We start from the raw sequence: 15636 nt of genomic DNA, 5'->3' as shown, positions 1-15636 counted from the left end.
ACTCGAGTATTTTATCCTAACGAGTAACGTGAAACATATCTCCTTGGAGCCAACTTATCGCGATAACTAATACTAGGTCAGACCTCTAGGACCTGCATTAAGACGACAGCATGCATCTGCTGAAGCGTTTCCGTCTACAATACAGAGTGGTTTCAAATTGCACTCCAAAAATACGAGTAAGTCCCACATTTGCTGATTATAACTTATGCCTGAAAGGAAGTCGATAACAGATCATAGCAATAACATTCAACCCACACACAAAATATGCCAGTCAGTCTTCCTGTTTATTTTCGCTGATACATGCACTATCTGAATGTGATCAGAGAAGATCTGGGTTGGTCTTCAGCAACCCGTGCTTGTCGTAGGAGGCGACTATCGGGATGAGATGGGATGGTCAGACTCGCTGACTGAGTTAATACATGTCATCGTATCCAAAATGGGTTGATCAATGCTGACAAACACTTAGTTTTTTCGTAGGTTGAAATTCGACCTTACGTGTCTGTTCAGGCAGTAATAAATCGTTTACAACTGACTACTATGATTTCTGCGGTATGTGTTTTATGTCACCGTGCAGAGAAAACAACAGTTCAGCCCCTCCTAAAATCTTCAATGATGTTTGCTCAAACAGGGCCCCCCCCACACCCCCACCCCACACACACACACACTTTTTTCAAGACGAAACCATATCTACCTTACCATAACTACAATTTCATTTTGATTTTCAATCTTATTCATAAATTAGCTCCCCGCTCTGAAAACCGTTCTTACGCCCCTGTCAAAGTGAGTGATACAATCCATTGTTTGGGATATTATGCGCAGTTTCTAAAATTATCTCAGTTTAGTACGATAAAACAAAGAATTACGACATTTCAAACTGCAGTACTCTGGACCTGCAAAATATACTTCATTGAACAGTATTGGATATGCCTGTTTCACGGTCTGTATAACAGATCACAGATTACATGCGAGATCCTATAAATAAGTATTTGACACTAACCACTATTCCTGCGGGCTATATGGATTTGGCCTAAGGTGTCTACCCGGCTACATAGCGACAGCTTACAGAAGACATAACCAGGAAATCTTAATGTTTGACAAGGAAACGGGAAACAGCCTTCTAATTTTATTGTCATTTTAAGGTATATAAGGTACGTAAACCAATGAAGCGTGTTGGGCCTGGAGAAACAATAGCGGGGCCGTAACAACTGTTATACACTTTTGGTATTGGGATTACGGTCTCTTAGTAACGTACACATTGTAGTACGTTTGGGGGTTGAGTCCCATTCGGGATTCGAACCCTCATTCTCAGATTGGGGCATAAATGGCCACTGAACCGTCACAGATCAGTTACGTTAAGGGGGAAGTTGCAAGATATTCTAGCTACCTTGCAGACAGAACGAGGGCGTGGCAACATGACGTCAGTGCTCTAAAGACACACACCCATTCGTAACTACTCCCCTCTTTCCGTGACCTAGACGTCATCCGGCTTGCCGGAATGACACGAGTAGTTACGAATAGACACACACGTTGCCTTACTCGACGTTACGGTATCGCAACGAATATTTATCAGCTAGCAGTCTCTCCAACTGCTAATATGTTGCCCTTGTGATTTTCACTAGCCTCTGGACAGAATAGTTATCGCATACTGAACTATTGAATATTGTATTGAATAATGCCAGTCGATCTACATGTCAGCAACATTTAGGCAAGTTGTTGTTTTGTGTTGAACATTGTTCATTTTTATCAGTGTATACGTCTTTTTGTGCCAGCAATCGTGGACGTTTACGCATCACAGTCACCGTAGAAAACACAGTAACATCCTCAAAGTTTTGTAATGGCAGCAGTTGTAAATATATTAGAATGTTCTCGGAAGATGTGTCACTGACATTTAATCAGGATTGCATATTCTTATATATCTTTAAACTTTATCAATACGAAATGTGACTAGAATTATCTCCTTCACACAACCTCCACCTTAACTTCTACATGGAACGTCTGCCGTCCTTTAAACAATGGAGGCGATTATATTCGCCATCAGGGGGTAATCAAAGTCCCACGGTGGATGTTATGCCGTAACAGTGATACTTGCACGTAAGTCATCCCCAGAAATACACCTTTGTTTGGGATTTCGGTTAAACGTTCTTTCTGACACATATGTAAGCTGGAGTCCTTGTTGGCCATGATTGTCTTCAAGGCCTCCCAGCACCGTGTGCTTGTGGATAGCAATAAGGGAGTGAGTTTAGTTTTACGCCGCTTTTAGCAATATTCCAGCAACATCACGGCGGTGGACACCATAAATGGGCTTCACACATTGTACCCATGTGGGAATCGAAACCGGGTCTTCGGCGTGACGAGCGAACGCTTTAACCACTAGGCCACCCCACCGCCCCGATATATCAATAACTGGTAAACGCCTCAGACTGCATCACTCCCATGAAGCTTACACACCGTGACAAAGTATGATTTACAAATACTCTCCAAAACAGATGGTAAAATTCACAACCCAAACCATCACCAAGTATTAACACACAGTAACACACACACACCCCCCCCCCACCCCCCGCAAAGAACAAAAACTTTTAAAAGCCACAAAATACAACAAACAAACAAAAACAACCCCCAAAAACAACAGCAACAAACCAACAAAACCAAAAACCCAAACAAAACAAACAATCAAACCAAAACAAAACTCACTCATTCGTAGAAATATTTCCACTGTTGTATTTTGACAAAACAATGATTTGAAACAATCTTTGTAGCTTCCAAACAGGCATCTGTTTCATTTCTGGTGTCAGACACCGGCTTGTACCGATTCGAGTTAGATCACAGCCGTTTTTTCATGGCTCTCTGCTGTTAACTATTCATGCTGATCTGTTCCTCTGATGATCTGATGCCGTGCAGCATGTGGGATATCTGACAGCCATACCTCGACGGTCGATCGTCGAAGCCCCAGATCCATATGTCTACAAGTCTTGTACCTTGAGCTCAGGTCACTTTCAGCTTGTTATCCTCCCTGTGTCCAGAAAACAAACTTTATCTCCCATCCTTTCAAATTAGCCATTTGTTGTTGTTGTAATTTCTTACTCTCTGATAGGGGCGGTGGGGTTAACGCGTTCGCTCGTCACGTCGAAGACCCGGGTTCGATTCCCCACATGGGTAAAATGTGTGGAGCACATTTCTGGTACTTGCTGGAATATTGCTAAAAGCGGCGTAAAACCTCACTCACTCGCTACTCTCTGATAACCCAGGACTAACGGGATCGGGTGGTCAGGCTCGCTGACTTGGTTGACACATGCCATCGGTTCCCAATCGCGCAGATCGATTGCTAAGTGCGGCATAAAACTAAAATCACTCACTCACTCACTCACTCACTCACTCACTCCAGAGTGGCCAAGCATGCCATATATATAGTTCGTCAAACCAGGGAGGATTTCATCAGTAAAATTTATTACATTTTGCAACCTGGAGATTCCGGACAAGACAATACGACCCAGACACGTGTTCGCAAGGTCAAGTTCGGTGGCTGGCTTGATATCGTGGTGTCGTCGCCAGAGGGCGGGGTATGATGCTCATGACATCAATCACAGGATTATGTGGTCCAGAATCCTAATGAAAGACCGCCTTCATATAGCTACGGGTTAACGTCGTGTTAACATCATTGTAAGTTTGCGACGTGCAAGCAGGTGCGTGCGTGCATGTGTGTTTGTGCCCATTCATTGTGCTTGAACCCCGAGAAAACATGCCACGAATACGCCACTCAGACACAGTACACTGACTCCGAGCCTACAAGTCCTCGGTATTCCTCTCATTGCCGTTTCTAACTACAAACAACATCTTATATGACATTATACTGCAGATGGAACCACCGCCCTCTTCACCTCCGAACAGGTGCCCATCCACTTAACTACGCAGTCAGAGCTGGCAAACAAACAACCAATATCGGCAACCCGACATACGAAGTTTGTTTTTGGACATGATGGGTCAGTGGGACTCTATAACGAAATTTGGTACTTTATGACATGACGCATGGCCAGTTCCTTTGAACATCCCGTGTGTGGAAGAAATGGCGTAACATTTTATGGGAAATCAGATACGAGAACAGTAAACGATATACGAGGCTGTAAAAGCCTATACCCACAATGCTTCAAGTTTCACATCGGAGTTTTCTGTTAGCATAAAATTAATGGCGAAGTTAGGGTTGGTAGACTTTGCATGATACTCCAGCTTGATTACAGTACTTCTGAATAGATACCAGTGAGTGATTGAATACGGTTTAAGGCCGCTTTTAGCAATATTCCAGTGAGTGAGTGAGTTTAGTTTTACACGCTTTTAGCAATATTCCAACAGAATCACGGCGGGGGACTCCATCAATCGGCATGACACTAACACATAAAATATCAGAGAATGAATTTTCTAGACAGATGTATTTATCTCTTCTGTATTCTGTTGATAAATACAGTAAACTACGGTTGTAACGACCTCAAAGGGACCACTGATTTTAGTTCGTCATAACCGTAGTTCGGATGAAGTTGGGTGGCAGCAGGTATTGGTGTGTGTGGTGTGTGTGTGTGTGTGTGTGTGTGTGTGTGTGTGTGAGAGAGAGAGAGAGAAAGATAGAGAGAGAGAGAGTGTGTGTGTGTGTGTGTGCGTGCGTGTTTCCTTATATTCGTCAGTTCGCTATCAGCGTGTTCGTTATAAACGTATTTAACTGTATAAGTTTGTAACCTTGTCGTCCAGGAGAGATGTGAGTCCAATGTTGCTATGTGGAAATGAAAGTGTCTGTCACCATGTAGATGAATCGGGAAAAATCTCCCTTCACTCGTATCCATGGTGACCAGATATGAGCCACGAACTATTTTTTATCAGAATGACTATTCATCTGTTATTTGATGAATATACTTCTAGACGATCTATAAAGGGTTATAGGGTACACTGCATTCAGAAGAGTGAGAGTTAATAAGGCCATTTTTCACGGCGATTCCATTGTCGTGAAAAACATACTGGTTAAGACTTGTAGAGGTCAATGCATTGCCGCTATCGTCGGTCCGTCCATTTGTATATTTAAAGGAAAGTAAAGCCTATAGTTATGCAGGTCGATTATTCATCTGTGAAAAAAGACATCCAGTCACCTAGGATAGTCAGTGATTCGTGGACAAATGTCGACATCGCTGTTAACACTGAGCATTAAACCCTGACGAGGTTAGGGACCACCCTAACGCCATTATTGTCGACCTTTTATCTGAAAACGTTTCACGTGGATATTTGTCGATACCTTTACATCCGTTCGACTATATATTAACAGGTTTGGTTATTTCAAGAGGAAAACTGTGTTTGATAGCTAAAATCAGACTGGTACGTTTCGTCGACTTTTATGCCTAATAGGAAATATATACTACCCATCAAAAGTTTAGACTCACTAGAGTAAATGTAGCCACTTACTACAGGCAGCTGTTCTAAACTAGATTTTGCAAAATATTCCATACTGTTTGAAGGTGCTGTTTACACATGAACTGATGTATTGTAAAACGAATTCGTAACGTTGAAAAGATTATTGTCATGAGTTCAATAAATGATGAAACTCAAACTGAACAAACCTTTACACCAAAACGCAGCTGTTCACATGCACGATATTAGCACATGCTTTTCAGCAATTTGATGCATGATACTGCATGATGTTGCAGTTGGTTTTCCCCAGTTAGTGAAGAAATTCATCTTCGATGTTACCATATATATATTCATAACATATAGTGAGTGCTTTAGATTAGTCTAAACTTTTGATGGGTAGTATATAATATACCAGGACAGCTAAGTGAGAGAAAGACTTGTGTTCAGAGTTTTCATTTTACAGAATGGATGATTATGAGTTAAAGTTTCCCGTAACTCAGCAAACATGCTACGTTCATTAAGTAAATTTAAACACTGAAGTGGAGAAGTTGACACTACCGTTCTTGGAAGTCCTCGACAGCATTGCGACATAACGAGCGTGCTCTCTCTCTCTCTCTCTCTCTCTCTCTCTCTCTCTCTCTCTCTCTCTCTCTCTCTCTCTCTCTCTCTCTCTCTCTCTCTCTCTCTCTCTCTCTCTCTCTCTCTCTCTCTCTCTCTCTCTCTCTCTCTCTCTCTCTCTCTCTCTCAACTTATACCATTGTACTGCTTCCGTAAAGCGGATACGATGTATTGGGTCTCGAAGTGTTGCGCAGATCGATGCTCATGGTGTTCATCACTGGATTGTCTGGCCCAGACTTGATTATTTATAGACCGCCGCCATATGGCTGGAATATTGCTGAGTGCGGCGTTAAACAACAAACTAACCCCACAAATAGTTTAATGTTGCAGCAAATGTGTGCGTGCGACTGCCGGTGAGCCGATAGACGGATCTTACGACAAGCATGGGGTGCATTCCTTAACCCTTCTACCTTTACAATAATGGAATCTTTACGTGTTACAATTTGCGTAAGGTTGGCTTAACGCGCTGTTATGCAAGTGATGCAGGGGTATTATATCAAAATGGGTTTTACTCTGTCATCATTGTATAACAGTATAAAATGTCAACTCATCGTTATGAAACAGGGGAATACAGATCTCTATGACGCTCTATCAAGACACTGTAGGGAGACGTCACACCTAAGTAATCGGTGACAATGAGATAAGGGTCACTGCACGTTGAGCGTCAGTATCTTCAGTCCAAAAGCATCAGACCGGCAAGGCATGGCGAACCCGAAATATAATGTGTACTTTTAGATATCAACGTGCTCTGGCTCCATGATTATGTGAAGGAACCCCTGATTTATCGTAAGCTTAGCGTCGTTTATCAAATATGTCGACAACAAAAGACAGTTTGGGTTTGAGGTACTAAGACACCCAACCCCATCCCGTGACATACACGTGATGCAAAACGAACCCTGACAAGTTCTAACCCAGATTTTCACTGGGTAAATAGGGCAGTGAAAATATTTGACTTCTGACACTATTCCCGTCAAATCTCGGCCGTACAATCACGGATCCAGTACCTTGGGTCGAAACTGACATAAACTGAAGCATAATATATACACATTGTCCACTGTTATCACGTTCTGTTTGACACGTATGTGATGATCTTTAAAAACAGAAAAAACTCAAACAAATATAGAAAACTAAACGCGTAGATATTAGCCCTTGCGTTTAAATTAGGAAACATAGGATGGTTGGTTGTTTTGTTGTTTAACGCCGCACTCAGCAATATTCCAGCTATATGGCGGCGGTCTGTAAATAATCGAGTCTGGACCAGACAATCCAGTGATCAACAGCATGAGCATCCATCTGCGTAACTGGGATACGATGACATGTGTCAGCCAAGTCAGCGAGTCTGACCACCAGATCCCGTTAGTCGCCTCTTGCGACAAGCATGGGTTAGACAAGGCCAATTCTAACCCGGTTCGCAACAGTTAAAACTCAAACAAATACACAAAACAAAACGCAAAGATATTAGCCCTTCCGTTTAAATTCGAACATATATGATGGCCTTTTGACAGCACGACTTATGCTTCACTCGTGTACCCGAAACTGTAGGTCAAACACATCTATAGGGCTCGGGTGTTGAAAGCAATATGCCACGTTTCGCGACAAGTGAGTGAGTGAGTTTAGTTTTACGCCGCACTCAGCAATATTTCAGCTATATGGCGGCGGTCTGTAAATAATCGAGTCTGGACCAGACAATCCAGTGATCAACAGACTGAGCATCGGTCTGCGCAATTGGAAACCGATGACATGTGTCAACCAAATCAGCGATCCTGACCACCCGATCCCGTTAGTCGCCTCTTACGACAAGCAAAGTCGCCTGTTTCGCGACAAGTACCCGCGAGGTAATGGAAATCGCTTATTGACCCAGTCGTTTAAATCTTGTGACGAATGATTACGCTCCACAATCACGTAAGTAAACATTTTACACTTAACCTGATTGCTCTCTGAGATTTCCATCCATCTTGTGCAATGGTCGCCCATTGATGCAGTCAAAGTCATGCATAATATTCCATTGCCTCAAGAAATCTTGTTCGGAATTGGTATTGGTGATTCAAATTGAAAAGAGATTTCCACAGAAGGTAAATCTGTAATCCCAAGGTGATAATGATTTGGTAGATCCACACAACATGACCATTGTATGTGACTTGCTGCTTGACCAGCGGTTGTACAAGCGATAATCCCTATCGTGTTTGTTTGATCAGCGTTAAAGACCCTGTGGCGAGGCTAGGTGAGTGAGTGAGTTTAGTTTTACGCCGCATTCAGCAATATTCCAGCTATATGGTGCCGGCCTGTAAATAATCGAGTCTGGACAAGACAATCCAGTGATCAACAGCATGAGCATCAATCGATCTGTGCAATAGGGATACGAAGACATGTGTCAACCAAGTCAGTGAGCCTGACCACCAGATCCCGTTAGTGGCCTCTTAAGACAAGCATGGGTTACTGAAGATCACTTCTAACCCGGATCTTCACGGGTGGTCCGGTTAGGAATAGAAGTCCCAAGCTGTATATCCGCTTAGTAATTGGCCCTTAAATGGAGTGAGTGAGTATTGTTTTACGCCACTTTTAGCAATATTCCAGCAATATCACTGCGGGGGACACCAAAAGTGGGCTTCACAATGCCGAGCGCCATACCCAAGTGGGGCAGTGGGGAATTGAACCCGGTCTTCGGCGGTCAACTAGGCCACACCACCGCCCCAGTAAATGTAGGGTGGGTTGTCTGGTCCAGATTTGATTTTTTACTGATCAACGTTAAATATGGAATATTGCCTAACACAATGATATTATAATGCAAACAAACCAGCAAATACATGGTTAAAACAGTTGAATGTCGTTCCTTCAAAAGATGTTCCAGTTTATAATTATGCCAGTATTATTTATTTGTCTCAACAGCATTTCAAGTATATATATGACGAAGGCTTGTACATAACAAGCCTAGACCAGACAATCAAGTGATCGATATTATGAGCAGCGATCCGCGCCGCATGGATACGATGACACACTGTCAATAGAACACCGAGCCTACCCCAGATAAAGAAAAACCTTAAAGATACGAGGGTTACGATGACACACTGTCAATAGAACACCGAGCCTACCCCAGATAAAAAACGAACCTTATAGGGAGTGGGGAGGTAAGGATAGCCTAGTTGTTAAACGTTAGCTCGTCACGTCATGCTGACAGAGACCCAGGTGCCATTCCTCAAATGGGTATGTGTGCCACCGCCGTGATATTGCTGTAATATTGCTAAAAGCGGCATCTTCAAAACCGTATGTCTAAAAGCGGTGCCCTTTAAGCCAGTGTGATGCTTATAGAGGGGTATTCGATATAGCCAAATCTGTCGCCTTAAACGTGTTACATGCATGGAGTACAAGAACGTTTCACGCAGGTATAGTTGGTTATTGCAGCTACCCGGATGTGCACTTGTAGTGGTCTGACAATTATTGAGATGAGAGCCCAGCAAACCATGCCTCAGGGCTTTTGTATTACGGGTGCGTAGACCACGTGGTGTAAATAGGTTAACTGACTTCCTGGTTGGGGGTGCCGCACCCATACCGCTACGACCGTCTTAAGTGCATGTTTAGTATGGCAGTTATGTCATCCTAGCGCTAAGATCGCTTTGTACAACAGTACTGTGGGCAATGGATATAAATTGTACCTAACTAGAATTATCTGGCAAGGCTTTATTGCTCTAGGATTCTAAAATTAATGCTGAAGGGGTAGTTGTCGGCACAGGTACAACAGGTGTGTACCCCAGGTACGTTTCTATGACGGGTACAACAGGTGTGTACCCCAGGTACGTTTCTAGCCAAAATCAGAATACAGAAACGTACCACACTGTGGCGCTTTCTTGATCAGAACTGTCATACTGTTGTATTGGATGCATTTGATGGCGTTATATACCATTAAAAAAAGTAGGGGATATTCCGTTTTTCGAGCATACCACTAGCCAATGTCAATGCATATGAGAAAAAGTAATAAATATCCATACAGATGAAACATTTCCAAAGGAATGGAATAAATTGTCACATTTTCCCTTAATTTCCCATCGTCTGTTACCTCCTTGGCTTCATCATTTGCATTTTATCAATCTTGTAAATCCAATATCCCCTACTTTTTTTTAATGGTATATCAGTGGGCGGATACAGCTTTTTGAGAAAGGGTGTGTGTGGGAGGTGCACACTATTGAGAAAAGAGGGGGTACACACTTCCACCCGAGTTTCAATGGTCATATAACAAACTTTCTGGACAAAGGAAGGACCTGGGGTACATACCTGTAGATACCTGTAGATACCTGTGCCAAAATGCCCCAGGCCTTGTCAAAACTAACAAACGACAATAACAGTACAGAGTTCGTGAAATGTTTTATGATTATTTACATGACATGTAAACATGATTTGATTTACACATGTATCAAATATTTACAGGGTCCTGTCCACTGATATCAAACTTCAGTGATCTTGTATTGTATTTACAGCAGCAGCAGGTAGGAATGAATAATGGCACATAAGGACTTTTCCTTTACAAATTATGAAAACTAAACAACATATGTACCAGTACTGTGTTTAACAAATCTTATAAAGGGGTCTGCAAATCAGACTGACTCATTTAATTTGGAGATGTGAATGAGCAGATTGGCTTCAACACTGGATCCTGCATTGTTAAGGGCCATAACTCTGCCCAGTCACGCAGTAGCAGTACAGTGAGATTGCTTCAATGCCAGTGTAACAGCTTAAAGGCTTGACGCTAGATTAAAGCACAAAATAATACAGTACATCAGGTGACTGGATTGGTTAACCCATGACACCAAGTATGACTGTATCAAACTTACAAACGTCTTTAAGTGAATCTGGAATTTGAAAATAGATCGTTTCTAATAATGAGTGTGGTGCTGACAAACCTACAAACAGAATCAGCAAACTCTGGGATTCAAACTGAGATCACTCCTGCCACACCTAAGGGACACAACTCTATACAGAGACTGTCGCCATGGTTGCGAATAGAGGGGTGGGCACAGGTATTGGCTGTACAATATGGTCCCTCATGTTTTAATAAGGTCATGAAAATTAGGAAATCGGCAAGCTTGCATTATGGACTTGCTGTACCCTCCGATATTGTTGGTTTGGAGCAGATCATGAAACAATGATTTGAGGTTCACGGAAGGCACATTGTTGAATCGTTCAGTTTCCTATAGCTGGTGCTGCAATGGATAACAAGCTCAATGAAGTCCTTGATTCTTGAAGACTCTTGTTCTTACAATTTAACCAACCAGACACTTTCATAATGTTCCAACAGCCAGTGGATGATAAGGTCTTACACCAAGGGTATCTTGCTGTTCAAAAGAGACAAACCCAGACTCTCAGGCACACACACTATCTACTGGACTACAGACACTTACAGCATGCCTTCAACAGCTTTCTCTGTATGGGGTATGTAAGAAACTGCAGCGAAGATCTTGTAGCTTGTTTAACATGTGCGTAGTTTGAGGTACACGAGACACCACTGAGGGGAAATCATGGTGCTTGTTGTTGAGCCTGTGTGTTTCTGGGTACTTGACTCCAACTGCTTCCTTAGTGCCCGAACTTGAGGAGAAATCCAGGTCCCTGTGCAGATGCTCCCTTCACAGCATTGGCCATGTGGAAGCCGAGAGATTCATCATCATCGCCCTGGAACAATCAGTTCAAATAAATGAGTGAGTGAGTGAGTGAGTGAGTGAGTGAGTGAGTGAGTGAGTGAGTGAGTGAGTGAGTGAGTGAGTGAGTGAGTGAGTGAGTGAGTGAGTGAGTGAGTGAGTGAGTGAGTGAGTGAGTGAGTGAGTGAGTGAGTGTGAGTGAGTGAGTGAGTAAGTCTGGTTTAACTCCTCTTCTGACATTGTTTCAGTTACACAGTGTGTCAGTCCAGTATGGGAGAAAGTTTATTTTCTTGTTGCAGTGTGATATTTTACAGCCGCTTCTAGCAAGTATTCTAACAACAATGTTCAAGAGATGTCAAGCAGTCATATAAATACATACATATGCCCTTTACCCATCCTATCTCTAATATATATTTCGTATTATAAGTTATCACATCGTGTCAAGGGAAATACGAGGTTTTATCAGTCCCGAGTAAGGTTGAATACAACCTTACAAGGGACTGATAAAACCTGTATGTTTTTACTAAATCAAAAGAAAACAATATGCATCAATTTCATTCTCAGTTACGGCAAAACGTTTCCTTGCTGCCATGTTGACACCAGCTGATCGATTGACCTCAATGCAGCGCACGTTACTAAAGGCTTAGCGATGCACGCTTGTCTCACTTCGCGTGGTCAATGAGGCGTCGCGGGATGATACGACTTTTGTACTCCCTGCTCGCAAATCGTGACGGGTGTACATGGTATTTTATCAGAGTCACGTGAACCAATCAAAACTCGACATTCTTACATGAGGCTGGATAATGTTTTTTATGTGGCCTTTTATCACTATTTATTGTTTTACATGTAAAGAGTGTCTCATAGGCCACAGGGCCGGACGTCTGTTCGCATTTAATGTACTCTGTACTATGTACATTTTAATATGTTTTACATTTTGTACGCTACAGATGTATCACACCTGAATAAAATCATTTCTTCAATATGGCTACACAATGCCTTTTTAGATATTCTATATCTATACACATTCCATATGGTTACTGAAGATCAATATTCTAACCCGAATCTTCACGGGTCATATATATCTGAAAGATTATGACTGACTACATATATATATACAATTCTTGTGCTGAGAAACCATGACAGATCTACATTACCCCGGTGATTGAATCAATGTTTACTCAGTTTTCATTCTCAGCATCTGATTCTTATGGGTCCTTGTAATGCCAAAGATCTGGGTTTGATTCCCCACAAGTGTACAATGCATGAAGCCCATTTCCTGTGTCCCCGGTTCACATACCAGTAGCTTGGAGTAGGCCTTGCCTCCTGAGGGGGGTTTGGGGGAGCTCTGGTGTTTACGTGGCTGTTCGCTCTTGGCCGGCCAGGTGGGGAACATGGAGGGGAGGACCGGCTGCGGAGACTCCTTGAAGTAGTCATGTGTCAACGCATCTTCCGCAGTGATGCGCTTTGTCGGATTGTAAGTGAGGAACCTGTTAAGGAGAATGGTTGAAATACAGGCAACTCCTGAGATGAACCAATCAAAATGTTATCTTATTTTATCAAACAAAGGACTCAATTCAATAGAAGGTATATACCTAGTATAAGGAAATTATCAGCGATCGAAATACCTGCCTGTCCGACCGCCCGGGACGAGTTATTTTCAACACGGACTGCCAGATTCTCAAATTCACCTGCCCGACTGTCGGGTTAAAATTAGACATGTACATGTATATGAAGATATTTTGTGGGCAGTAAGTTTTGGTCTGGGCTGGCAAGTTTTACATCTAACCAGCCCTGAGGTTGGGCTGAAATTTTCGGAAGTTTCATACCCTGAAATTATAGCTTAAAACCACAAATTATTTTGTGAATGTTTTCTCTCTTGTAACCGTGACCCCATTTAAAATATTTATGTGCCAAACGAAATTCCAAGATTCATTTGGAAGAAGTCCATCAAAGAATAGTTAGTGAGTTTAGTTTTACGCCGCTTTTAGCAATATTTCAGCAATATCTGCAACAGAAATACAGTCAACTCTCGTTAATCCGACACTTGTGGTTGCAGAGAAATATGTCGGATTAAAGAAAATGTCGGAAAATATCAGAAATTGTAGATCTGGTTATCGTCTTCGTTTGTAAAAACATTCACAGTAATAAAAAATATAACAATACATCCTTGATATCATTTATTAACAATCATAGATGGCATAACATACATATAAAATCACGTGATCGATTTCAAAATCACATTGGCACAAAACTCACGTTTGTTTTTATCAGTCGTCGCTATGTCACTCTCAGCAGCCATTATGACCCGGATGTTGAATGAGTCACTGTTTACATACAACTAGTTCCACACTAACATATGGATGTCTGGTGAACAATTATTTACAACTTGAAATAGTCTTTGAGGGTTTTTTGTTGTTCATTTTTTTCTGAGGTCTTCAGCATTTTAGTTTTCAAAGTGTCAATGAAGTCGAGGTCATTCACATCAAACACGTCTAAGTGGTGTGTCACAAATGTCTGCAAAGTTTTCAACAATGTTTTGACCTCAGGTAGCTGGGGAACGACTGGTTCGGTTGTCTGGTCTTCTTCAGTGTTGATTTCTTCTTCGGCAGTAGGTCGGACAATCTCGATTATTTCATCTTCAGTCATGGCTTCCTCACATGGCAGATTTGCGTCATATTCTATGAATTCGCTGACAGGTACGGGTGCATCTGGGTAGAGCTTGTGAAGAGTTTCCTGTAAATCTCGGACGTCTTCAGTCGGTTCATTATCGGGCTCGATCTGGCTGTCAGTAGGTGGCAGGATTTTTGTATGACGCCAGCAGTCTTCACATCAAACTTCTGCGCAGCAAAAGTGATGACTTGTTGTTGTGTTGTCTGGGGTTTGTCCTTCTTCAAAAGGCAGATTTCTTTCTTGATTTCTTACTCGGGCTCGCTTAGCAGTTGGTGTACTCGTGACAGACATCTTGTCGTGATGAATGCTCAGGTCGGTTGTAAACATTTTATACAGCTCGCTCTATTGTTATTTCTTGATTAAATCGCCTCAATTAATTATCTTGTGTTTCTAATTAACAAGTGTGATGTTCACCGACGTGGGTGTTAAGCAGCCAGTAAGGCACGCGCTAATCACCTTTCATGTGTGATGTTTGTATACGGTCGGATCATCCGACCGGCTGTGTTGATTGTCGGATTAACGAATGTTTTTACAATGTATTTACAATGATCGGTTGCTAGATTGGTGTGTCGGAGTCGGAATGGGAGAATGTCGGATTAACGAGAGTAATTATCACTGTTTTAAATGGTTCCCTAATCTTTGTCGGATTAACGTGATTGTCGGATTAATGAGTGTCGGATTAACGAGAGCTGACTGTATGCTTCACACATTGTGCCCATGTGCAGAATCGAAAGTGGTTCTTCGGCGTAATGAGAGAACACTTTAACCACTAGGCTACCCCATCGCCCCTCCATCAAAGAATCAGCTCTAATGTCAATACTGAGTCTGGAGTAGCAATTAGAAAAATTACTCACAAAATTTAAATTACAATTCTAACAAAACTTTCAAGCAGTCATGTTTTCCATTGCTGCCAATAAGGAGATGCTGTCAATAGCAGATCCTCACCTGTTTGCAGCAGTGGGGTAGCATAATGGTGAAATTGTTGGCTCATCACCTTGAACACCAGGGTTCTATTCCCCACAAGGTTACAATGTGTGACACCAATTTCTGGTGTCTCCCCACCATGATATTGATGGAATATTGCTAAAATCGGCATAAAAGCTAACTCACTCACACCTCACCTGTTCATAAGATCGAAGCCAACGTCGGTGAAGTAGGAACCGAATCTGTTGCGGAGGGTGTTGTAAGGGTAGTCGGTGAAGGTGCACTTCTTCATGCCTGGCAACTCCTCAACGCCCGGCCAGATCTTCTTGTTGGGAGTACCCAGATCCTGTAACACACACAGCTCAGCCTTCATCTTTAGATTTAATATGTTTGTTGGCTCACATGTAAAGCTACA

At 42.3% G+C, this 15636-nt stretch overlaps 1 protein-coding gene and 1 long non-coding RNA gene across 2 annotated transcripts in view; one reads left to right on the top strand and one right to left on the bottom strand.

Moving 5' to 3' along the window:
- The first annotated feature begins 1665 nt into the window (after positions 1–1665).
- LOC124280350 lies at positions 1666–10569 on the top strand. The gene is made up of 3 exons (XR_006899659.1): positions 1666–1678; positions 4630–4634; positions 10507–10569. It is a non-coding gene; the product is annotated as an uncharacterized LOC124280350 (long non-coding RNA).
- The window catches only part of LOC124280349 (cyclin-dependent kinase 11B-like), a 23156-nt gene continuing 17865 nt past the window's right edge, over positions 10346–15636 (bottom strand). The window contains exons 14-16 of the mRNA XM_046716256.1: positions 15419–15567; positions 12925–13114; positions 10346–11661 (exon numbers count right to left, since the gene is read on the bottom strand). Of these exons, the coding sequence (XP_046572212.1) occupies positions 11566–11661; positions 12925–13114; positions 15419–15567 (435 nt within the window). The 3' untranslated portion in view covers positions 10346–11565. The remainder of the gene's footprint in view (positions 11662–12924; positions 13115–15418; positions 15568–15636) is intronic.

This window comes from Haliotis rubra, unplaced genomic scaffold (genome assembly GCF_003918875.1).
Source record: "Haliotis rubra isolate DU_JTF1 unplaced genomic scaffold, ASM391887v1 Scf265, whole genome shotgun sequence".
NCBI lineage: Eukaryota > Metazoa > Mollusca > Gastropoda > Lepetellida > Haliotidae > Haliotis > Haliotis rubra.
The sequence above is the reverse complement of the archived record's forward strand: the minus strand, read 5'-3'. Positions and strand labels throughout refer to the sequence as shown.